This window comes from Copidosoma floridanum, unplaced genomic scaffold (genome assembly GCF_036245765.1).
Source record: "Copidosoma floridanum isolate Cflo_tuat_1 unplaced genomic scaffold, Cflo_Japanese_pri ptg000032l, whole genome shotgun sequence".
In the NCBI taxonomy this organism is placed as follows: Eukaryota; Metazoa; Arthropoda; class Insecta; order Hymenoptera; family Encyrtidae; genus Copidosoma; species Copidosoma floridanum.
The window spans coordinates 5,631,385-5,657,700 of NW_028321909.1; the positions used below are offsets into that span (position 1 = coordinate 5,631,385).

At 39.3% G+C, this 26,316-nt stretch overlaps 2 protein-coding genes across 2 annotated transcripts in view; both read right to left on the reverse strand.

The window, feature by feature from the left end:
* The window catches only part of Dgk (diacyl glycerol kinase 1), a 65,468-nt gene extending 53,501 nt beyond the window's left edge, over window positions 1-11,967 (reverse strand). Inside the window, exon 1 of the mRNA XM_089597358.1 lies at window positions 11,876-11,967. The gene's annotated coding sequence lies outside the window, so the exon portion shown is untranslated. The remainder of the gene's footprint in view (window positions 1-11,875) is intronic.
* Window positions 11,968-17,235: 5,268 nt separating this feature from the next.
* Window positions 17,236-25,528, reverse strand: Start1 (Steroidogenic acute regulatory protein-like). Its single transcript, XM_014352926.3, has 10 exons — window positions 25,306-25,528; window positions 23,179-23,578; window positions 23,026-23,106; window positions 22,869-22,946; window positions 22,744-22,797; window positions 19,579-19,923; window positions 18,863-19,018; window positions 18,682-18,786; window positions 18,431-18,606; window positions 17,236-18,355 (listed from the first exon to the last, which is right to left on the reverse strand). Exons 2-10 carry the CDS (start codon window positions 23,443-23,445, stop codon window positions 18,169-18,171), a joined length of 1,449 nt encoding a protein of 482 aa, XP_014208412.1. The 5' UTR covers window positions 23,446-23,578; window positions 25,306-25,528; the 3' UTR covers window positions 17,236-18,168.
* Between the last annotated feature and the right edge of the window lie 788 nt (window positions 25,529-26,316).

A 26,316-nucleotide genomic window follows, 5' to 3' on the forward strand; every position in this document is an offset into this window, starting at 1 on the left:
TTCTTCCCACTCGTAGAAAGGAAAATAGTATAGATTCGGAGAGCCCGAGGAGAATATAATACGTGTATGTAGAGGCAAGCCCGAGTGAGGCACTTGCGTCAGTCGACTTGAACACGGTGCACTTGGTGCGTGAGGGCGTCACACCCCTACAAAAGAGATGCGCCTTCCTCCCCCGTTTTCACGCTCCTTTTCCTCCCGAGGGGCTCGGGAGGTACTGCTTTTTATTTTCGACACTTTTGCTCTATTTGCGGTGTGACGAATGTTGTCAAGTAGGAATTATTTTTTTTTATTTTTTACTGTAACCCCATGTATACCCGTACCGCAACACTTTGTGCCTTTTTATATCGGCTTGTGTGCTTATTATGTTTCTTTCTTTGTTTTAATTTTTCTCTCTTAGGTTTGTGTAGCGCCAACTAGGAACTTTAATACAGCGTAGCAATAACTAATGCTCGTTTTTACGGGACTGGCGTAAGGAAAAAAAGAAAGGAAGGTAATTAAGGACGCGTCCCACTGTTGTAAAAGTATCAGTCCAAAGTAAACAAGTTATCTTTAACACCTCAGCCGCGTACCCGCTCGACAACAAACACAAAAGTTGCCATTCAAAACTCAAGATTGATTTCCGCAAATAAGTATAGGTAAGGCACGAGCTTTGATATGGTTGTAATTTCCTTCGCGTGCGCAAACATCCACCCATAGCCACGGCAAACAGTATATCCCACCAAAAGCCGCGGACTTGGCAATTAAATCGCTAGCCGAAATTGAAAACGCTCCCCCCACTCGCTGAGCGCACAGGACTTCAAAGTTCCCTTTCGGGGGCATTGTCGTGTTGGGTATAATATACACCGGAGACGGAGAGCGAGAAAGGATTGCTCCCGTTGGACGGCGCATGTATGGTTGACAGCAGCTGACTTGGCACACAGTTAGTGGTTTGCCAGTGTCCCTTTGACGCTGACGGTGCTTCTCTCTCTCTCTGGGTAACTCGATTCTGTTTTTCCGAGCGAGTGATACGTCGGCTCGCGTTTCATGTTTGCTCCTGCGTTTGCGGAGCGAAAAACGGGCCTCGCCGCCCTTTCAATGCGCAAAGTAAGAGTAAAGCTATCGCCTCGAGTACATGTATTTATAGGTATATCTGTATGTATGTGCTACGGCTATATATATATATACATTTTTTTTCAAGTACACGCACGAGTGTAAAGTACACCCTGCGAGGGGTTCTCTTTACCTCGAATTTTCTCCATTTGCCTCGGTATTTGTCCAGAGGTGTGTTCAATTAAAGAACGGGGAAAAACCCGATTGGGGGAAAATCGAGCTAAAACGCCTAGTTTATTTACCCGAGGTCCGTCACAGAGGCTTTATCTCTCTTGTTCACGTTGTCAATTAAAAAGTATTCAAAAGAAACTACCACCACCAGCACCGCCTGCAGAGTTCGATCAGAGCTATTATCGTATACGCACCGAATGTATATGAAATTGTAACGTATTATATGTACGATAAACAAGGATAATCGTGAAGGTCAAAGTTAAAAGTGAATTGTCGGAGAAATTGTGGAGTATACCCCAGTTAGGTGTTGCGTCCTTTTGCGTGTTTGCGGCAACTTAAGAATTTAAAGAAAGATACGTGAGAGGTTGGTCGCGGAGGTGGAATAATAATGTCACGTTTATCTCGTGTCGAAGATCTAGTCCTGTCAGCTTTAAATAAAATGGTAATGCTGGATGTGTTTGGGAACAAAGCCAAAAGGAGCCAAGCCGTTCTGATATCTGGGTCGTACATTCCGGAGGGGGACCATACATGTGAAATATTAAGGTATTATCAGAGCTAACAAAACATGGAAATTAAAAGAGATACAAACTGACAGTTTACAAAGAAAGTCGGAGAACCAGAGCAATCAATTAAAAAAGAAAAAAAAAGATGGTAATGTCAAGTATATATATATTGGACGGAAATGAAGAAGTTGGAAGTAATAAATCTATGCACAGCCATGCTACAGGGAAAACATTTTTTGAAAGAAAACTGCTTTTGTAACTATCGGTTTGGAATGTAAACAATAATTTTTTTCGTTGTTTCACTCGAAACATCCAGTGCTGAGGTAACGAGCCTTGCAGTGCTTCATGTATGTAAACATGCAACCATCGTGTCAAGTAACACAGATGTAGTCTGAAGAGCAGATGCACCGTATCGACTCTTCTCTCTGCTCCTTTTGTTTTTTTGTTAACAAATTCAAATACATCGGCACTTTTTTTATGCAAAGCTACTTTTTTGCGTGTTCCACTTTTTTTTCTTTAATAAGTCAATCAAGGTGATGTCGATACGCTGCAATTTTTCGAACACCGTTTTCGAAAGAGAAAAAACAGATGTCGATAGCACAAGTGTCAAGTGAAAAGTTGAAAAAAAGAAACATTCTTCTTTGACAACCCTTTGTTTGATTAAAAATAACAAAGTATAGAATACTTGCTTTGTTCCCAATGTGTCTGTTCCAATAATCGGCAATGTTACAATGATATACATATATAGCCATCAGTCGGGATATTTATGTTGACTGAAGAGCTTATTATGCTCTTTTGGAATACGCAAGCTGTACAACGTTACGAGGGATGATTGCGCACTTTGTGCGCGTGTTAGCCGAGGTATTGGGCAACTCGTTTCGGCAAACATCAGACCCAGACAATGTTTTTTTTCCGATAAAAAGAGAAATATCATTATGCAACGCTCCATCTTTCCCCCCCTCCCCTCCTTCCCTCTCTTCCAACATTTTTCTTCTCAAACTTTTAATGGACCGAGAACGTATTGCGATGACATCTGGAATATCACGGTCTGTTATTACGTTTCAGCAAACATGTGTTTTTGGACGCTTTCCTTGAAAAAAAAAAAGGACTGCGGTAGAGGGGAAACGAAGCTTGAAATTTTTCCCCTCTTAAACATATTTACCCTCCTTCTCGGGCAAGAAACAATAGCATTAATCCGTCCCAAGACGATAAAAAAGATACTTTCCCGACTCTTGTTGTCGAACGAAACATCCAGTCTCGCGAAAAAACTCTCCTCTCCAGGCCTTCGATCAATGGTTGGGGTGAAGAAACAACCCAAAAGCTACATTGCCCTGAAAATAGCACTTTACAATCCGCCAATAAAAACGAGCAGAAGGGCTTCGGCCTCTCATTAGCCGGGGCAATTTTTCTTCGTTTTCCACGGCCTCACGTACACATGTATCTTCCCACCCCTAACGAGAATCCTAATACGTGCGCACGTATGAAGCGCGGGGTGTGGTGTGTGTACGCGTCTCTCTATATCTGTCTGTTGGCGTGGGTTGCCGTGGCAACGCTGTCGTCTCTCTGCCAGCCTCGTGACCTTGAAAGCACACCAAGGAGGGGGGGACAAGGTGTCGGGGCGAGAGATGGCCAATGCTGCGGGTGTGCGAGGATTCTTTATTAATCCTTGGCGATGGTTTGCTCGTGCCAGTCACGGTGAGAAGTGGGTACGATTGCACGAGGGGTGCTACTTGTTGGACTTTTTTTTCCCCCCTTTTGTGGAGCTTTCCATGAAAAAAGTGAGATTAAGAATGACAAGTGGGAAACTTCGTGTCTTGGCCAAGATAAAACAATACGTTATAGATTGAGTCGCAAAGTTTAATCGATCGCTATATAATTGTTATTTGTTTAAAGAGCTTGGATCGATACAGGGTTTGATGCGTAAAAAGCTACTGGTGTTGCGCGTCAATCGTTTCTTGCCTAGTGGATTAATTGACTTTTTGACATTAATGTGTGGCAAACTTTCGTACATTTATTTATGATTGCTCGAGTCGCGAGGAGCCATACAATCAATCACTCGCAAAAACTAAATTACCACCACCTCAGAAGCCAACAAAAAAGAAGAAGAAAAAGAAAAAAAAAAAAAAAAAAATTGGAAGAGCCTGTCAAACCCATCGTTAACGACCAACGAATTTGTCTCTCTGGGAATTCCCGTCGCGCACTGATGGAGTTGGTATGTATTTGTGTCCTCCAACACAGGATGTGTCGAGGACTTAAACGGTCCGAATTATGAGACGTGATGGGAATTCGGATTGTCAAATAGCAAATCAAATCGACGAAATGCTTTTCCCAGCAAAAATCCATCTGATGTACGTCTGAGAATATTTTTCTTATGACAATTGGGTGTACTCTGATTCTCTTCCAGGTACAAAGTTAAAATTGATGGAATTCATATTGTGACTACCGTTGGACAAATAAAAAGCATTTTAATGAAAGGAATTTTTTTAAATTGGCTTGCGAGAAATCCTAAAAAAACATAATACAGTACCAAATTTGCAATATAAGCACAAAAAATTCTCAGCTTTCCAAAAATGTTTTTGTTAATTATTAAATTTATTTCGCAGGAATTGATACTTTTAGCTTCATCCTTTGTATGGTTAATTGGATACTGAAAAATACTTGCATGGTTGAAGTAACTCCAAGTAATACAGGAAATCGAGAGAAAAACTAATAACCAAAACTGTTACATTACATGCCTCCCTAAAAATTCTAGTGATTCATCGGTGAATTTACGTTAAAGTATAAGGATATCCTTTTTATCAAGCATTGCAAGAAATACCGATAATAGTAGCACGTATGAATATACAGCTACTCCTGCACGACGTTCGTATTCGCCCTCCGAACGACACGTGTAATGATAAGTTTAAATCCCTTTTTTTTTTCCTCTTTGACATCGCAGCTCCTCTCCACGGGAATCCACATGCGTTCGCGTGGATTTGCGAAGCATAAAAAGACGACGGGACAGATAACGCGTTTCTTAAAAGAGAATTTGCGTTCCAGAAAGATTTCGGAAACTTCTTCCATCTTCTCGTATTTCTATATCTTTCTCGAGGTAACGCTCGAAAAGAGGTCGACTGAGGTCAATCCTCACTGGCACTATACCTCGCATTTGTGACAATTTTACTAAAATGATACTCCAATAGTGGAATTAGTCAGATGTCCGGAACAAAATTGGCTAAGCAAATGCATCGCTGTAAAGAGCCAATTTTTTCTTCATTTTTACAGGATTAAAAAAATTAAAAACACAATTAGTTTCACAAACCCTATATATGGTTGTCCTGAGCAGAGGGACCAAAGTAGGGGCTAATTGCGTGTTCCATATGCCGAGGGCACGCGATACATTGAGGAAAAAAAAAAAAAAAAAAAAGAAGGAACAAAGTTAAAATAAAAAAGAGCCCAAGATCGATAAAATCTGGGATAACGCCACGGGTCACGGATACACGGGGGGGCACACTCGAACAGGGTATACTCTGTGCGCGATGCTTTTTCGACTTTCCACACCACCACAACCGGGAAAATTTCGCTCGTCACTCTTCGTTACGCTTCGCAATGGTGGATAATGCTGCTTATTTTTAGCTACACGGCAACGCCGTTCACTGCAACCACTTGATTCGCTCGTCGTCTCCGAAAAAACTGTCGTGCGTGTGTTTCCAGATCCACGCCATTCGGTCGCTCGTGGAACTTTTGCACTCGATGAAAACCAGCTCGTGCGGTGAAAAAGTGTAACAGCCCGAGCGAGAAAGGTAAGGAATCAACTACCTGTTGGACCGTAACTTGCACGGCTGTGCACTCGCGGGAATCAAAAGTGACCGCAAGAAAGAACTCTTGCCGAGGGAAAAAATATATATCAAAACTCGTTCAGTCCTAGGGGGGCGAAGATGCATGTGGGCCAGGTCGACAATTCAGAGTTTGAAATTTTCTCACTTATTTGCGATCAATGGTATGTATAAATAAATAGTGACCAATAAGGGGTTGTTATTTTTAATCAAACAACCGCTTCTCTTTCGCTCTCGGTGCTACTTGTAAATAAAGAACGTCTCCTCGGCGAGCGTGTTGGATTGATTGCGCTGCTGAAAAATGCATGTCTCTTGCCGCGCTGCTCCACGTTTATCACTTTATTTACGGGGATGAATGTTTCACGAATTAATCGCTTGCTCTAATGACACGCGTAAAATTCAATTGACTATTGAAGCTTCCTTTGGCTGTTACTTTCGTTTCATTTTTTTCATCAATTGTTTCGATTATGTGTATTTATTTGGGTACAGGTAGTAGTATCACAATTAATATTCATGATAAAAAAAACACGTGTTTTATGAATGTAAACATACAATGGATACAGCTTAATATAAAATTTCTCATCCACAGCCGGGGGTAATGAATTGTCGAACGACAACGAAAAAGATGGTGGTATAAAAAAAAAAAAAAAAAGCGCGATTAGAGAGAAATGCTTGCGAAGGCGTGTGTTTGTAAATTTTTCAAATGCAGCCACTTCTAAACTAACACCCACGCAGAACATAAGACAGCGCGCATTTGACAGCATTACGATGTACGGAGTGAATAGAATATATCTTACGACTCTGGCCGATAGCCAATCTGTCGTCACTTCTGCTCCCTTTCTCCCCTTTTTTTTCTTTCGCTCGTTTTTCGAGAGTTTTTGCTGATGTTTATAATATACACACATAGTTTTTACTTCGTAGGTAAAAAAAAAAAACTACCTACTTGTGGATATATTTAGCCGAAATGGTAAGTTTCATCAATTAAGGCACTCCTCGGTATTTCATAATCCACTAAATTAATAGCTTATAACAAATTTTCCGTGCAATCTTAATGAATTGCTTACAACAATCTTTTTATTCTCATGTGTGAATTGATGTCAATCCATCAAATATCAGTTTTATAAAAAAAACTTAAAAAATGGTAAAAATAGTTTTTAGTCGTTTTAACGAAACGCCTTTTTGTCGCGTTCTTAACGTAGTTCATAAAGAAGCTTTGATACCTAATATTTTTCAATATTATTAAAATTTAAGCGGTGAGTGTAACATATAGTTCATGGCAATCGTAAAAAAAAACAGATTTAAAAAAAGAATGTGGGTACAGGGCCAAAAAAAGTCCCTCCGTGACTGGCGCGAAACTTTGCCGAAGGGAAAATTTAAATCCTGCGTACCGTATCCCCGAGCCTTTTTTTTCGCCAATAAACTCCGCGCCACTCCATTCACACGTAGGTACATTCCCGTTACTCTGCCAAACTTTTTTTCTCTTCAATAACCCTATAGACGCGCGCGCGCACGAGCGATAGTACGAAATATTTTCTATTTCCACCGGGGCAGCCTTCAAAAGTTTGTCAAAAGTCCCCGCCCAAGTGTCGCGTCTCGACGGTAAAAAAGCACCAAAGCGCTGCTATTCTCGCGCTCCGCCGCATATAGTCCACGCGCCCAGAAAACACCGGTGGCGGAAAACTCGAGAGCGGCAATTCCTCTCTTTTGACGGGCAGCCAATTTTAAATCAAAAGTACCCACTCCACCCGCAGTCGCGAAATCGGACACAGGGAAAGTAGCCGCGGTTAAAGGGCCGTAAAAGCCGCCGTTTGTTTTTGCATCCCAGGTACGACTATTCTTGATCTTTAATTGCCCACCCGCGCTCCTCGCTCGTTCGGCCGTAAAATTTTCCGAATTTTCCGCTCCCCCCGAAACGTCTAAATTTAATTTAGAACCGAAGGAGAAAAAAAATAAGCATGACTTTAGGTCCAGAAGACGGAAAAGTGGTGTGCCTCGCGGGCGGATACACGCTCGGAGTCGAGAAAACGAAAATGATGTACGCATCCATTATTACGGAATTCCAGTCGACTGTGTGTGCTGGAAAGGCTGCTCGCTGAGATGGAGCGTGTGTAAAGGACGGGGGAAATAAACAGTCAGGCGCGGAGAAGAAGCAGCGGTGGTTTTCGCGCCGGTGTAAATTATCCGCGGGGGATCGTAAATGCGCCGTTGGATCTATTGAAAAAGCAGGAGGGCGAATAAAGGAAAAAGAGCGAATTATAAAAAATTGGGTCAGCGTGTGTGTATGGGTGTACGGGCGCGCAGCGGTTGTGTACGCGCTGCTGATATATTTCTGGACGTTTTAATTTAGCTCTGGGCGAGTGTATCGGCGGGAGGGGACCCCAAAGTTCCCCTCCCTTGGTTGGGTGTTTTTTTTTTTTTTTTTTTTTTTTTTTTGCGGATGGATAAATCAGGGTGTGCGTGCGCTGGTCACCCGAGATTCGATGCTAACCGGGAGGAAGAGCGAGCGAAATTACCTTTTTTCGACAATTTCTTTCTTTTTTTTCTTTTCCGGAGCGCAACTTGACGCCGGCATATTTCACACGGGGGATTATTTTCGGCCCCTCGGACGTAACGTGCGCTTGATTTATAATAAAAGTGTTTGATGAATTGCGACGGACTCGCCAAAATCGCGCTACTCGTATTTTCAAGCAGTGACAAATGCCTCTCCCTCTCTCATGCGACCCTCTCTGTTCCTTTCTCCCTCTTTGTCTGCGTGTTTCTCGATTTTGAATCTACGATTCGTAAATTAATAACATTTTAATGGTTTTTAGCCCAAAATTGCGAAGAATTTAATTTTTTCTTCAACTCGCATAAATTGACTCCCTGCGTGGTCTTTTCTTTTTTTTTTGTTTGCCAACAAGCGGCACTGATCAGTTGTCCATGACAATCAATCACTGACAATGTAACTTTTAAAAAAGGTGTCGCATGTATGGGGTTCAACATTCGTATTTTTCATCACGAGAGAAGTATAACATTGATTGAGTTTAGTTTTAATCGATACCAATTACTAAATTGTTAAGGATCTTTCTCTTGGAGTTAGAACCACATTGTTGAAGACAAAGTTGGAAAAAAAGTATAGATCACGCTTGCCAGCTGGCACAGATCGGGTGGTGAGGTACAGTGGAAGTTTGGAGAGTTTTGGATGGGTGAGTGGTTAACGTGTAAGATAAGCAATCTTGAAGAGCTCGATTCTCATCGATTCCACTCAAGAGTTTTTTTCCGGGGGTTTCCGATAGGAAAAAGTACCTTTGACATATCCACATGGCACTGTTATATAGATAAATGTGGATTTTCAAAGATTCGTATACTCGCAGTGAATTTAGAAGATATTACAAATCAACAAACATAAAAAAAAAGTTCGTTATTTAACCAGTATATAAGTACAATTTTTTCACTGTTGTATCGTGAAAAATGTTTCATGAAAAATTTACACTTCATCCTCGAGATAAACGTACGGAATAAAAAAGTTTTAGTGCCCTGTAACTTTTGTATGAAACACTAACTTGTCGTATAATATTTCACTGTAATCAAAAAACGTGTTTTTTTTTTTTATCTCATTGTATTACAGAGCGTATGTATTACATCTGACATAAAAAAAGGATAACACAGAAAAGTTGTACTTAAATTAAATGTAAAATTTTATGTTCAAAAAAATTTGTGTGAAACGTAAATTTGTCTTAAATAGATGGATATAATATTTGGATTTTGGTTGTATAAGATTAGTTAAAAATTTTTTGAATCATTAAATTTAATCCATTGCGTTCTATAGTATAAACATCCAGCTTTTTAACAAATTCTACCAAAGTTCAATAGAACTGATTTAGTGTTACAACTTTAGTGGATTTAAAGTTTTTTTCGTATTCTCAATGGAAGATTTTGGTAAGGTTACCTTAATCAAAATAAATGAAAAATCACTAATTCAAAGGAAGTATTAATTTTTTAGTAAATAAAAACGAAATAACTGCAAATCAGTAAAAATTCTGTTTCGTTCGTTCATTTTTCGTTCATGATTTTGTTGTGAAAATTATGCAAACTAACACAATTGGAGTGATTTTTACTCCTTTATAAAGAATATAGGTTTAAAAACAAAGGTAACCATCAATTTCAAGTTTGATCTATAATAACAAATATTTGATAAAAAAAAACAATTATCAGATGGGGAGAACCAAAGTTTGTGCTACAAGGAACGTTTAAATGTCAAAATCAATGCGTTCTATGGATATATCATTATTATAAGTACGACGACTTACAAATTTATTTAACATCAGTCCACTCAGCTGCTTTTCTTCTGCCAAATATGTATCAATTTATGGTTTTTTTTTTAAATTTTTTTATTAACTCAAACTTTATTCTATCAAGCACTAACAGTAAATTGTACTCGTGTGGGTGCAGGAGATGATTTTCGAAATCAGTCAAGATCGAATGGACCAGTGCCAAAAATTATCTTCGTGCATAATTCAGAAAATTTATTCGCGAGATCGTATATACATGTTGTACTTGTACAAAGTCCTCAAATCTTCTATCCACACAGATCCAGTATAAACAAGCAGCTTTATTATAATTCCTATGGCACATATTCGTATACGAGCCGATGTACGGAACAAAGAAAATCACAATTACACGCGAGCGGCTTATCGAGCGGGACTTTGTATTTTTCCCTCAACCTATATTTGTCCAACTCTCTCGGGAGCGAAGAAGCGTGTGTTACGCTCGTCGAGCACGATAAAAAACGCGAGTTCCGAAGGCTCGGCTTGCGTGTATATATGCGTATACCTATACTTTGCGAAGTTGTAAAGTGATGAATCTCAAGAAAGTGAGGGGGGGAAGAGACGAGACTGACGCACGTGGAGCTGGAGTAAATTTATGGAAGTATACGAGATCGACCGATTTCTCCGATACCGACTACATCGAGAAAGCTCAGACGCGATCCTTCTTTTTATGAAAAACCCTCGCACGAAGGAGCTTCTCGCACTGTCCAGAGTCCGCGGTACATCCCGAGCCAAAAGTTCATTCACCGCGTGCACACAAAGGCCCAAGGAGCCTACGACGATATTGCGGAAGTTGTACATATATATATATATATATGTACGCGCGATAACACGCGCGCGAGGGAAGTTTAAGCGCCGGCGTCTAATGGGACGTATTCGAGAAAGTGCAACAAGCGCTCGAGTGACTCGAGTCTTATCTCGTGTGTACTTGGATCACACCTTCCGCGACGGTCCTGTGCTGCTGTTGCGGGGAGTAAAAAAATAAAATTCGTTTGAGCTTTTTTTTACTCATCCCTGTCACAATTTTGTGGGATTAGGGGAGAAAATTGCGATGCGCCGAAACAACAAAAAAAAAAAAAAAAAAAAAAATTCCACCCTTACGAGGAAGTTGCAGAAATTTGGATTAAAAAGCGTAAGGAGGGAGCTTTCGAGGTGAAGGCACGCAAAGTTTAAAACAGGGCCAGCCAGGACAAAGCTCCACGTGTTTCCGCACGCGGGGAGAGATCGCGAGTGTACGTATTTCTCTCTCTCTCTCGTTGGACGAGGGAATATACAACGTGGGCGTAGCTGGAAAACGCGAATTTGCGAGTACATGGAGAACCGAGTCGTGATGAAAACGCCGAGTTGACGTAAAGCACTTCCTCCCCCCCCCTTTTTTTTTCGGTACATACAAATTCACGTATACACTCGTGACGCGAGTGCTGTTAAACTTTAAATTTGAAAGGTGATTTTGACGGACGTGCCGTGCGCGGTAGTTGGACGGGAATTTTAATTCAACGGGTGTACGCTCGTCGACAAAATTAATCAAAACTTCATAACCCACGCGGTATCGATCATCGTTGCGCTGATCGGCAATTAAAAGCGCTTGTTTCCTTCACAGGCGCATCTGTATTTTCGCAATGTAGGTCGACGCGTTTCGTCTTTGAATGTAATTCCTAGAAAACCAAAGTTTCAACGCAAAATTATTGCACTCACCGCGAAGAACACGGCAGAGACATAATAAAAACCGGTGATCGACGCTTTCGCGCGCAAGGTCCGGCACAATCGTATATTCTCGCGTAATTTGTCGGGAGTATTTTTATGAGCACACCCGAATCCATATTTAAAAAAATAGTCGGCACCCAATGCTTGTTTACTTTCCCGCGGACCTCGGGATCAACCTCCACTCCAGCGAGAGAGAGAGAGAAAAAAAATTTTCGCAGCTCCGCCACGGCGCTCCCCTCCGTCGAGAGAAGCAAAGGTTAAAGGATCGCTCCCGGCGCTCTCTCACCATTGTCTCGGCATAGCGACCCTCCTTGGCCGAAAAGGGTCCGGCACAGGACGGCTTTTCCTCTTCGATTTCACCAGCGCCGTTTCGAAGACGATACACCCACGCACCTGAACTTGTTTGTTTTTCAACCGATTGTAAAGTGGAGCGCGACAAAAATGGCACCAAAATGTGGACCGAGAAAAACACGATTACGCGCGACACACGCGGGTTTAACCCGACGAAGGCGTGTGTGTCCGGGTGGCTGCGCGTACAATGGGCTGCGCGCACGCGTGAGGCGTGAGAGAGCGACTGAAGTCAGTATCTGACTCTTCTTCGGGAGATAGCCGCCGATGACGACGAAACGCCACCTGCGCCGGCGCGCGCTTTGCCCTATATATTATTGCCCGACTGTGCTCCCGTGTACGTGGGCACACTCTCTCCCTCCCTCATGGGGTTGACGGGAGATGGGTGTAACAGCGGCTCCGTTCCATCAGGCTCCTCCACACGCGCGTGGATGCAGTTGCTGGATTTTTTGCCCGTGTGGACCTTCACGCTGGAATTGAAAGGGGACATTTTCATTTTCACCGCGCGATAATTGAAACGTAACTCGGTTTTTGGACGCTTCGTATACAGGACATACAAACTAGTGGCATTTGGGGGTGAAGTTTTTTTGTTTTTTTTTTTAATTCCATTACTTTACGATGATTGTTTGATTGGAATTGTCGGTGTTTTGGAAAGAAAAAAAAAGGGATTATTGTCCACCAGACTCGAAGCGAATAAATTCCAATAAATGCCACCGCTCCCATTCCCAGGGAGGACGGGAAAGCCACAGCCGCCCACGTCGATTCGATTTTTCGCTTTGGCAGCCCGCGATATTTGGATTCCGAAATTTCGGTGGCGCGCACTTTGCTCGGGAAAATCACTCGCACAATCAACTCGTCGATGGATACACGCTCGGTTAACCGCGCAATTTCTCGGGAGCTCGGGAATTTCGGATGCCATCCAATTGGTTTTGCGTGGAATATGTCTCGATACGCCGCTCGAAAAAAAAAACAAAAACAAAAAAACGTCGCGAGTGTAGGTGAAATGATTATTTTTTTTGCTCGTTACTCCACGTAACGAAATGCAATTTCAACGACACTCATGCATCTCGTATGGCACATTGCTCGCGTGGCGGCATTACGCTACTGTTCCACTTTCATCGGGACGTTGTACGTTACATTGGGAATGCCTTGCAAACGAACGCCTCGAATGAATTTTCAGACTATTGATTTCAACTCGATCTCCATATAGGACGGATGTACGGCATTCCGAGCAATAACATACTTGTACGTGTATACACGCGTCACTTGACACGGCTGACGTGACATTTTTTTCTTTCATCAAAGCAAGTGCCTCAAAACTTTTCTCTGTATACCATATATATATATATTTTTTTTTTTTTTCCTACAACCACGACTTGTAAGCACAGTCACCCTCAATGATTTTGGAAAAAATAAAATTTCAACATTTCCGTCTCGTCCGCGGCGGGGTATTAATAATCGAAAAGCTGAAAGAGCGCATTGTCCGGGGTATACACACAGCGGGTATAATAATATATAATATAGCCCAGCTCGCGCGGAAACTCGCTAAGCTCCGTTTGTCATCGTGCCACTACTTAGGCGCTCTCGATCCGTTCATTGATAAATGGCGCTTGGCTTTTGGAGCCGAGCCCACAAGTTGTATAGGTGAGAGTTTTGCGAAAAGCAGCCATTGCTTGTGTACGAAAACGTATGAAAAAATAAAAAAAAAAACCGCCTCTCAAGGCGAATCGGAGCAAAAGCTCGCGTCGCTAGAGATATTCGTTAAAAGTTTTAAGCGGCATACGAGGGGGGGGGGGAGGCGCCGGGGGATTAAGTGTAATTAACTCGAGGTATTAATTAACTCGTATTTTACCAGAGTATCATGAGCCAGCGCAGGTAGCCGGTAATTATCGGCGCGTGTTAGCCAGCGTTGCATGTAATCCGCACCGCCACGGCTACCGACGATTGCGAGCGCAGATGTTTTCTCATCCTCCTACTCCTTCGTTTTTTTTGCCGTATCAAGTGCTGCGAGAAAATAGCTGGTGAACAAGATACATCGATGCTCGTGAAACCGAGGGAGCTTTTTTTCTATCATTAAGTGGTTTTTGTTTGAATTTCAAAACTTGTGTCTTCTTCTTCTTATCGGCACGCTTTACATCCACTGTCGTGTAGTTTTACGTACAGGTATGTGAAGCCAATGCCAAGCTCTAGCAGCTATGTATACACAATTGACTTTACTTTCTGCGGTACGTAATTTTGTTTTATTTTTTTTATTCTATTTATATTTATATCGATTTGAAATCACTTGTTGGCATGTGAGTGAATTATTCCACGTCAAAAGGTCGGGACGGATAAAAATTTGTCTGTTGGGGCCAATAGTTCTTTGATGAGCAGCGACTCTCCAGATCTGAGTTACAAGTATTCGAGTGCCGCGGGATGCATCACAGTTGCACAGTGTGCAGTGCATTTGTATATATACGCGGGGAGATCGCGACGGAGCGGCGCGACTGTCGCTCGCACATTCCGCACTGGAACGAAACTCCACCGTCATACAGTCCTGATCGCGACTTTTTTCTTTTCGATATTTCCACGTTTGGAAAAAAAACATTTGCCACCCAGGTTTTTTTGCCTGGTGCTTTTTTCTCACGGCAAGCTCGGCTCGAGTTAATTTTCGTGATAGCTTTGTTTGGAATTGAAACCTCCTTTTTTTCCCTTTCTTTCCCAAGAACTAGTGGCAATGAATACACTAGGGCGCGGCTGCGTGTTTGACTTTCATCTGTAACGACGGTTTTGGAATTTTTTTTTTTTTTTTTTTACCATGGAAAATTAAAGAATCATTTGGTCGTTGGGTATGCGGTAAAAATATAAGGTTTGGAAAAAAAATGGAAGAGTATTTTGAAACGCTTTGGTTGTTTAGATACTTTGAACATCTAAAAATTTTATTTAGTCCAGAATTCAACAAGAAAAATAAAACATTCACAAAACGATAAATTACTAGCATGGACCAAAAGAAGCTTTAAAAGCTCACGTATACAAGTGACGCGAGGAAAAGCTCGTGGATGTCTTCGGTACGGATAGCGCGAGAGCGATGCAATTTCCCTATTACCTTATATGGAGTATCATCCAGGAACGATTCGTATCAGTAAAACATCAGCGAATGGAATTCTACGAAGTTTAGCGCATGAGCCGTTCACGCCGCATAATATTAAAGAGGTGGCGCGAATATTTTTTTTCACTCTATGCTGATAAGTATACATAACATTAAAGAAGTTCATTATGAACCGTCTGGCGCTCGCGGACGCGTGTTTTTGGGTGTAACTTGAACCGCGAGTTACGGTTAATTGAAAAATCGTATTGTTACAACTGTAGTCAATTAATTTGAAAGTTAATTTATAGGTAACTGCTGTTTGAATAATTAGTTGTCGAGAAATTATGAATGGATCTACTGCATAATTTTAAGAAGAAAAAAATTAATTTAAATAAGATGGAAGACATGCCACCTCAAACAATGCCCGGATAATTACGGTGCAAAAAACTCGCGGTGGAATGTGCGATTGACAGCTGGAGAGAAAAAAATCTCGTAGGAATCCAGGTAAGCATTCTGCCACCTCCTCGTCAAAGCAACGAGTCATGCAAGTGTATAGGTATGTACGGCACATGCGCCTAAACGTGTTGTACGAGTTTCACTTGCTGATGTTCTACGGATACAATCCGTTCCTGGACGGTACTGCCATATAAGGACATGCAGAAAATACGTGCGCACGTTTTCGATACCTTATATAGACCTTAGTGCCTTTTTTTTCACTAACCTCGTTCTTTATATCCTTATTTTAGATTTATTTTGCAATAGCCAAGTATCTCCAGAAGAATAATGTGTTACTTAAAATAGTTTTTATCTAATGATTGTTTTTTTTCGTTATAATGTAATCGTTACAACCATGGTTTTAAATTTTTTTTCCCATAGAAGCTTGAAAATGAAATTTACCGATAAAAAAATGAAGTGTCCTAACGAATTAGTGATCCGATCGTTTTTACTACAAGTTGCTTGATTAAGAAAAAATTGATATGATATTTCAACAATTTTTGGGAAACACTGTTGCTGTATTGAAAAAAAATTGTCTACCATCCGTAACAACTGTGTACACAGCCTTGAGAACTACTAACGATAGTGGAATTACACATGGTATTAACTTAAAAATAAAAATGTATAAAACCAGGAAAAAGGTTTGTCATTAATCATCAAGAATATTATTAAGGTATTTCATATGCCTTAAAATTTAGAAAAAATTTAATATTTAAACTGCAGCTAAAATAATTGTACATTAAAAAAAGAAAAAAAACATGTATTTATAAAAAAATCTGTAGATGTCGAGTTCAACAATTTTCCTTTAATCAAAAACATCTTATTAAAATTGATACGTGGAAAAATTAAATTTGGTCTATTTTATTTTATACCAAAAATTTTTATTAGAACGTTGTTTTATAAGCATCTGTTCGGACAACCCAAAAATATTACCTACTTTCAAAGTACGTAATAATCAATGGTTTATCTATTAAAAATATACATAGATTTAGTTGTACGAAGTATAATTTTCACGGCTTGAATGCAGATTATCTTCAAAACGTAGTAGAAAAAAAACAAACAAATTTTTCAGCATAGAACACTACATAATTTTTGTACTGTAAAACAAATGATTGCAAATTAAAGTGAAAAAAAAAAATTTTTCTTAATTTAAAGTAATTTGACTATTTTTTAGAATCGCTGGAAATATCCAAGCACGCAGTAATAAAAATGAAAACAAAATAACCCCCCTTTGTCATTGCATCAACCTTTTTGTTATTAGATTTTTTTTTTATACAGTAACCTTGAGGCCGTGGACACAGTTGCTATACGATTGGTAAAAGTACGAGCGACAAGTGCTCAAGAAGCAGGAAGACGCGAGAAACGCTCTCGAGCGAACCTCGCCGACTTTCAATCAGGAGAACAGAAGTTTGCCGTGGATGCTGTCGAACAGGTGCAGCGTGAAACGACTGACCCATCAACGGATCGTGCTGCCCTGGTAAGTAACGACGAAGACAGTAGAGACCGTCGTTCCTCCAATGTAGAATTTATGTGTACAGCAATCGACTTGATGTAGGAAGATATCTACGACTTGTTTCTGTCATGCGTAGGCATCAAGATAGTGGGATTTTTTTTTTTTGTTTATTAATCTTTTAAATTTTCTTGAATAATATTTGAGTCACACACTGTACAAAATTTTTAGTAATTTTACTACTAGCGTTGGAAATAATGCGACATTCAACATTGGCTAGTATATATTTAAACTGTCGCATTATTTCCAACATCCAATTTAGTAAAACTATGTAAACTTTTTACTGTGCAGTGCTGTAAACATATTATATGTTTGATGATTTTTATTATGCGTATAAAATTGTTACATTTACACTAACAATAAATTCGTACAAATATCATCAACAAGATACTTTCAAATGTGACGAGAACAAATTTTCACTTGCGTAGAGAGCAAACATGATATTGTAATTATGAATTTTTTTAAATTTCTATTTTACATATTAACATAACAAACATCAGGAATAACGTCCGAATGTCTTTGTTACGTTGATCCGAGCGCATTAATCTCACAAAAGTGTTATTTCTACATGAAATAATTAAAATTCGTTAGCGGTTTGTATTTGGCTGACACACGTGAAACATTGCATCACAATTAAAAGGTTTATATTCAAGCGTAGCTTTGGCTTGAGTTTAATCTTAATTATCACATACATCACGTAAAAAATAAATGCCAAACTGTACAATAAAGTTAATGTTATAAATTCGCTAAAGAATAAAAAAAAAAAATTTTTTTCCTATTTGACACGCACGATCTGTAAGGCCTGATCGTGTGCTTTATTTTTTTATTTTTTTCTTTGTATTATTTTTTTTTCTTTGATTCATCGACACATCGCGTGCAAATTGCAATAAAATTTGTTCCTAAGACATACACGTACTCGAAAAATGTACTTTTTTCTATGAACACAACAAACTATTACTCCACCCGGCATCGTTTAAATTTCACGGTTAAAGAGAAAACAATGCCACAACAACAGTCGCGTTAACTCACTGAATCAACATTAAAGTTTTCTGACGCAAAAGTTGCCTCGGTCGCTCAAACCCTTCATAAACACTTTACTCTCACTTGCACAAGTTCTTTTGATCAACGGCTCACTGTCTCCCAATTGATCCTCCGTTCGTCAATCCTTCAAATCTCGCACGTGTTGCCTCAACGAGACGATGAACTCGATCATTCCGATGGGCATGAACATGTCGACCATTTTTTGTGGCACCCATCCCTTCAAGTGGGTATTGACGAGCCACACGAACTCGCACGTTTCGTCGTCCAAAGCTCGGGCTGCGTAACAGCCGACTCCGTTCTCGCCTCTGAAACGTTTCAGGCATTACCATCGTGATACAAAAAAAAAAAAAAAAAATGCAAGTAAATTTTTTATGGACTACCTCACGAAATTTTTTCTTAGTGGTATCACAGCAAAATTGGCGGACGCGCCACAGCTCATGAGGTACGAGTTGATCTCTGCCTTGTGTCTCAAGATGACAAAGTCGCGAGGTCCCAGAGCGCCATTCGCCAGAGGCGACGTTCCTTGATAAACAAAGTCGATGTTTTTGTCGATAGCCTAAAAAGACAATTTTACGGTCAAGTTAAAATTTATATATATATTTTTTAATCATAACGAATAAAATAAACTCACGTAGATCTTTTTCGATTCGCTGATCTGTTTGTTCCACGTGCAATTAATTTCAATGTTATCGTACAAATCGTTAATCACCTTTGCCGCACTACTCTTGATTTTTCCCTGCAATTTGGTGATTATTAGACTATAACAGTTTTTCGTCATTAATCATGTTTGTATAATAACAAGTAACCGGTACCGTTATTTTGAAAATCTTTCCGTCTGGCTTGGGTAAATACATGGAAGAGACGATGTCACCTTCTGAAGTTATTTTTTCCACCTTCCAATCGAGAGACGTAATGATATCGTAACATATTTTTGGTAGAGCAGTGGCTTGCCTCTTTGTCTCGTCAACCTAGAAATAATGAAATAAAGTAAAAAATGTCTCATCCTACAATGGTATGCTCGATGTAATCGAGTTTATTGAAACAAAAAAAACAACTCATCCGATTTAGATCACAAAAAATTGCCGATTTATTATTCAGTAACTCAACTTCTTGAAATTCTACACCAACTGTTTACTCTTTTGTTGCACAAAATCACGAATATCGTCGATTGGTTCATTAAAATTGTAATTAATCGTCACGTTTCGATATCGCGAAGTACTTTTCCGATCAACGTTAAATACCAGCTCGAACAGCTTACGATCGCGATAAACCAAAAAAGATGAAGGTATCAAGTGCATGCGCAAGTTATCAATAAAGTTCATCCACCTGTTTGTATTTGAAATAAAAATTTATTTTTCTCTTCGTATGAAAAAAAAAAAACGGAGGAAAACAACGAAAATAAAAAAATAAAATCACATAAATTACAACAGACGGACACTCAAAGTCGCTCATTTGGTATTGTAACATTTCACAGAACACCCTGCGTTTAGCTGCAGCTCGTGCTAAATCGTATTTTGTTTTTTCACACCTTCTCCTGGGGAAGCTTGACGGGCAAATTGGCCGACAAAAAGGACGAGCTCGACTCTTTGCGGTGCGTTTGGTGGTTTTCGTCGTCGGAGTGGTCCGGGGAGTCCATTGGCGTGTAAAAGTGCCCCGCGTTCTCCCTGGACGCGACGACACTCGGCACAATCGAACCCGGCCCGAGGAGCGGATCCCTCTCGGAGGGTAGATTCGCGTAGCCGGAGTACCAGTCCCTCACGAGGCTCTCCTGCGGCACGACTTTGATGTCCAAGAACCAGGCCTCGCCCCACACCAGGACAAACGAGATCAAGATGAACAGGACCTCGAACAGGGGCTGCTTCGATTGAGTCCACTGGAAAACATCAACGACACACATTAGTGACTGTCCTGGGAATTCACCTGCGCCTAACGAGTACAGTTTCATGCAGATGCTAACGACACCATTCTGCCATTTAATTAGACAATTACAGCGGTTCCGTTCGTTAATTGAATCAACGACGTAGCAACAATAAGCCAACGTCTTTTTTTTTCTTTTAAAATTCATGACAATGTACAAGTAGCGGATGAGTATCAAAAACCATCTCGCTAAAACAGCAAGTTTCTACAACTTGATTATCTTGCATCGATTTGAAGCACGTATACGAGGAAATCCATTAAAAATGTCCCGTTTTTGTCTCCCCATTTTAATAAAAAAAAAATTTGTTTTTAGAGGCACACCTTCGAGATGGGGCTCATTTTACTCGTAATGCCATGTACTATGAGGAAAAAATTTTGAACACGGGTTTCAGTGACGGGTAACACTCTTTTCCCGCGATTTGCATATGGATGATGTGTGCAGACAAAAAGTGGATATTTTTAGTGGATTTTCTCATGTATAGACGTGATACTCCGATATATACACACTAAACATTTTGTAAATATTTATGTTACACAACCTCATAGATTTATCGAAGAAGTTCACATTATTCAATTGAACTTGCCGATGTTGCAAAAATATTAAACACTAGAAGTCATCGTTGCAAAAACCCAATAAAAAGCAAGAGGGCTGTACGTCACGGTTATAATTGGTTTAATAATAACATTCAATTTTGCCTAGGCTCGCGTTTTAATCTAATTTCGTTCCAACCTTGGGTCTTCACTCTACTTACTGACACGTATATTGAATTATCTCTCTGTTGATGTACACATACTGTGCCGATTTTTTCGCTCGTTTGACATACATACTTAATCAATGATCGATATCTTCCAAATTATTGTACACCATATAAACCACAATTAAGTAAAGTTGTGTGGTTTTTAGATTTCAAAAGTATTGTGAATCACACAGTTATAAATAAAACTCACTCAGAACATAAAAAAAAAAAATGTTGTAACATTTTGCCAGTGATAAAGTCAGCAATTTTCACAAATTCAATCGTACGAAAAACAAAGTCGAGAAGCACGAGACAGTAATTACTTTGACAACGTCCAACACATATTGCTGACGTAGACGAGATGGAAATAGAAAGAATTAAAAAAAAAAAAATCCAAAATTCCTGCGTAAGGGTACATACACGTACATGTATATATATACCTCATTAAAATGCAGATCCGAAGCGCAACGTGGAAATCGTTGAACCGGTCGCTCGCCAGTGGTCTAACGTATTCTAATCACATGGGACACGACATTTCGCGCACTTGAAAAACCTTCCGCACCGTAGTTCCCTGCTCGAAGGGAGCCGGGGAAGTGAAGAAATGCTCCCCGAAGAGAGGAAATAGAATACAGCGGCTAGAGCCGGCGTTGCCAGCGCTCCTCTTCGCTCTCCATGGCACAACAGGTTCGGGTGTATATTTATATATATATATGCGTATACGATAGGCCAGAAGCTCGTGATCAGTGGCCGATCGCAGCTGGAAGTATATATATATTATATACGCGTTTTGTCTATACATGTATATAGTTGACACCGCTAGCCGAAAGACGGAGGAGGAAAAGAGAGGCGAGAGAGCTTATCCTGCGATACTCGCTTCTTCGGTACATCTATACGCAGACCACGAGTATTGCAGCTTCTCTTGGGCCAAGGCTGGTGTTTTCCCCTACCAACACTTTTATTTTTCTCTGCTCCTCCCTCTCCTCTCTGTATACCTCTTGAACTTGAATACAAACTTTTTTTTTTTTTCGAAAGTACGTCGCCCGGCGCGCTCTTTATCCGTATACTTATACGTTCTCCGGAACAGATCTGGCAGACGCGTATCTCACGCTCGTTTATATCTTTGATTCGGTCGGTCCGTGCAACACTCGACCCGCGTCTCATTACATTGTCCTTTGCTCTCGCCTTTGCTTTCCCCGCTTCTGGGCATCGGTCTGTTTTTCTCTTGTCGTCGTCAGAGACATTGTCATCTCATTGTCGTTCAATATTGCTCGTAAGTATTGAATGTGTTATTGATAAATGTACGTGTAATCGGAGAATATTTGGTTATCGATTGAATTTTAATGCTTTCTTTTTTTTTTTTTTTTTTTTTCTCGACGTTTTTATCATTTTCGAGGAAGTCCGATGAAAAATTTTCAAAACAGCATCGGTTATCCAGTTGCGTCTAGTCGTATACGATTGAGCTTGGTGTGATAATCGAGTGATTATAATTAACAGTGTGATGTATCTTTTTAATCTGAATTTTTTGTTTTGAAAGTTTAAATTCTGAATTGAGTACAGCTTAATAGTCTTTAATTGTTGAATTCATAAAAACAATCATGTTGTTCCGAGTACAATTTCTCATGAATGACTAAACTTAAAATTCCTAAATATATCTAATCGATAATGGATATCGGAACGTTCACTGTTTCTAAATTAGTCATTTATGACAAATCGTACTAGGAACAAAGTGATTTTGGATTCGATAACTAAAGACTTTTAAATAGTGATTCATTCGAAATTTTTATTTTTCTGAAAAAAGGCACCTATTCAGTTTCTTACTAACAAGATAATGTATTGTGTTTACTTGCTGCTTAGCTGAGATATAAAATTGTACATTTAAATCTATTTTTGTATTACCTGTACTTTGTTTTTTTTTTAAGTATAAATTTCAAAAGTTGATGGTTTCATTTTTTATAAAAATATATCTATTGTTTAAAGAATTCGCAGAAAACACTATTATTCATACAAAATTAAATACATAAAATCTAACAAATACTCACCGTGTATAGAAAGACTTTTGCTAATAGGAAGGCACACGTTGACGAAGTTGTTAACTAAAAAATACATTATTGCATTACTACACTTGGTTAATGAAATTTACAATTTTCATATGAAATGCAATTACCGCCACGATGGACCAGTGGTCTATTTGCAACACGGCGTAAAAAAATAATAAAATAACGAATCTAAGAGCTGCAAGTGCCTGTAAAAAAAAATTTTTATGCACTCGCTTATTTTTCATACGATTTAAACTGGTTTCAACCCGAATATTTTGTACTCACAACAACATCGGAGAGAGACGTTTTAATCTGATAATGTATAATTTCATCTACAAAAGCTGTTTGTACATTAGCACCGGAGATCTACAGATAAACCAATAATGTAATCAATCAATGGATTTCGTGTCACGTATAAAAAGAGTACCATCAACTTACCACGATACAAAACATCCATAAAAAAAAAGTAAAGAAAAAATCGAAGGTAACGAAGAGGCAGAAAAACCGCCGAACATTCGACATCCTGCCGTCGTGTCTGATTCCTCCGATCAGAATCTCACCCATCGCATCTGGTGTCATGAGACTCTGGGAGTGACCACTTGCGACCCTCGGCGAAGTCAATGATACGTTAAGCGCTGATTCGGCAGCCATGCGTATTCGATGGTCATCGGTTATAAGCGTGTTTGGACGATTTGGACGGGGCATCGTGCCAATAATCGATTAACGCTCAGTAATTGTCTTCGGTGGCAACGACCAAGGAACAGTCGTGAGGCCAACGACTGGGTTTTGTGCGACAGCTTTAATGACTGTGGTCATGAGACCCTGGCTGGTTCGATGGCTGAAAAAAGTCGAACGTTGGCATTCTTTTATTGGAGCTGGTAAGTATCTTACACTTAATAGTTGAATATTTTGAGTAAGCAGGATTTCATGAATAAATCGGTCTTACATAGTCGATTCGACATATCGCAGAAATGAATAAATATGGCTTTAAAGTTTTCGTTCTAAAAAATTATTACTAATCTAGATGAGTACTTTGAGGGTAACCATTTTTTAAAGAAATGATTTAATGAAATTTAAATATTTGGCTTATCTAGACCCTACATTACTTTGGTACAAATTAATACATAAGCTATCAGCTTTAAGAGCGGCTTTGGTAGAGTTCATTCACACAGATATGATAATGCGATTATCTTTCTTCTGGAACGTAAGTGTAGATGAGAACTTTCTAGAGTGGAAAAATGTTTTCAAAAACGCGAGGATCGTGTGTTTGAGCAGGTGTCGGAGATTTTATTATTTTTCGAAAAGTAATGCATATGTACGGTTTATAAATTATTCAAAAGGCAGTAAAATTGTGCCGATCTATATTTGACTTTACCGTGGCTAATTTGTTTCTTTAGCAAAGAGGCCATCTTTGAAGCGGTTGGGCAGCTCAAAACAAATTGTTGTTAATTGCCTAATTAAAGCAATCGCTCAAAATTGCGGTGCAAATCCACGCTGCAACCTATTTTATGGCCAATTTCATTAATTCGACCAGTTGTGGCCCACCGACATTGAGAGCAGTACCCTGCATCGAACGAAGGGTTGAGAGTCACTAAGAATTCATTGGATTGACTTCCAGCTAAACCTGACTGTGCGAATTCATGCGCAATGAGTTTTCCTTTTCTCGTACCTTATACATTATATCAGATAACAATGTTATCTGTGCCAGTAAGTAACAGAACCGTATATATTCAGCGTCAATGTATTTGTATTTATTTGAACACGGCCAATACGCACAGTCTAAACAAGGTCAAATATCACTATATATGACGTTAACTCGCACCTGATATTGAACGTTATAATGAAAATTTCGTTAGTACCATACTAAACATACTTTTCCTATAGCAAGAGCTAATTGAAAATTTGTTACGGCTCGCAAGTTTCGCTTTCGTTTCTCACTTTGACGTAGTCGTGGAGGAAAAATATTGCGTACAATGAAATTTAATCGAGTTTGAATCAGAGTACTCCACTTTATTTCTTGTCCTACTTTAGAAGTCGTAAATCTCATTATTCTATTTGTCGACTTTTAAGGCATTACCTTTTTACTATCGTCTTTATATTATACAGTATTGATTTTGAGGTCTTTGAATGATTCATGCTGTGTATACATGTATGCTCATGTTCTACAGTAAACAGGGGAGTGAACGAAGGAAATACAGCCTAATTAATGATGAAAGTGACATTTGTACATTTTCATACGTGCAATGGATTGTAGTGAGTACTGATGATAATTTTTACCATCTCAGCAACTTATAGTGCTACGATTTAACAAATGCAAAGAAAAACTATAGAACAATCAAGTTTAGTTGTATACTGTAAGCAAATCACAATCAATGACGGATAGCATAAAAAAATGAGACCATAACAATGAAAAACATAACCAAACTTTTTTTTGTAAACCCTAGTGATGGCACAACGCAGCGTAATACTTCAAGATTTTTAGTTATGGAATGTCAGTAGCTATAGTCATGATTTACACTGTTAACTGACCTTTACGGGTTGAATTGGGTTCAGAAAAAAAGGTACCTGTTTTCTTTGTTAAATTTTCTCTGCTCCACAGTCAAGTATAGCTTGGAAGTTCAGGGGTCTACTGGAATATTGCAAATTGAAAATGCTGCAAGTCGTCTTGTTTACGTGCATTTTATTTTGTGAATAATTCAGACATCTCTTTGTGGAATCACTATCACACACACTTTGTTGTACACAATTAATCGTAAACAGTGTCTTGATGTATTATAGCTTCTGACAGTTTATTTGCTGTTTCTAATTCGGATTTCGTACACTCGAGTCAGCACGTTACTTACCAACCTTTCGGTGGCATCTCTTGATCGAGTTCTCATACTACCTTGGAAAAATTCGTCGGTAACATAGAAAATGAGGGATATTCTGCCATGTGGCGGCGCTCGTGAGGGCATGGGGGTAAAAAGCGCCAAAGTCAAACTAAATTAAATTTCTAGAATTTTACATATAAGAGACAAATACAGAGTATGAAAAAAGACTGCAATATACAAAAATAATTTTTAAAAAATAGTTATAATCGTTCTATTTACATACATAGCAAGAGTTGGCACATATAAATATAACCTGCTCTTTTTATGTGAAATCACATTTGTTCGTATGGTTTTTTTTTTTTTTTTTTTTTTGAGTGGTGAGCCTAGGTGTTTTTCAGCTTGGTGAAATGTCTGTAATATTTCTGTACATGTTTCCTTTGTTTTTATACTTTTATTCATCAAAAAGTCTTTGATAGCTTCAAAAACCACAAATACGTGTTTGCAATGAGCTGTTGGTCCCTTACCAGCAGCACACTTACACTGAGTATCAGAAATAATATTTAGAGGTGTAATTTTAATATTTACATCGTAAACAATAGCTATTTTAAACTGAGAAGCAATTCGTGCCAGCAAAAATGTTTCATTCTCTTAATTTACAGCTCTTCTAAGATACAGCAAGTAATTATCATTGTATATTTTTTCTCCTTTTTTGTTATGAATCTTAACTTGTATTGAATTGAAATATTTTACATAAAAGTTATTTGGT

Bases quoted from the DNA above. Each gene is read 5' to 3' on its own strand.
- Start1 (XM_014352926.3), bottom strand. From the start codon at position 23,445: ATGCCCCGTCCAAATCGTCCAAACACGCTTATAACCGATGACCATCGA. The intron at 22,947-23,025 runs GTGAGTACAAAA...TTTTTTTTACAG, and splicing joins CGTCTCTCTCCGATGTTGTT to GCACTTGCAGCTCTTAGATT. The intron at 22,798-22,868 runs GTAATTGCATTT...TGTATTTTTTAG, and splicing joins ACCACTGGTCCATCGTGGCG to TTAACAACTTCGTCAACGTG.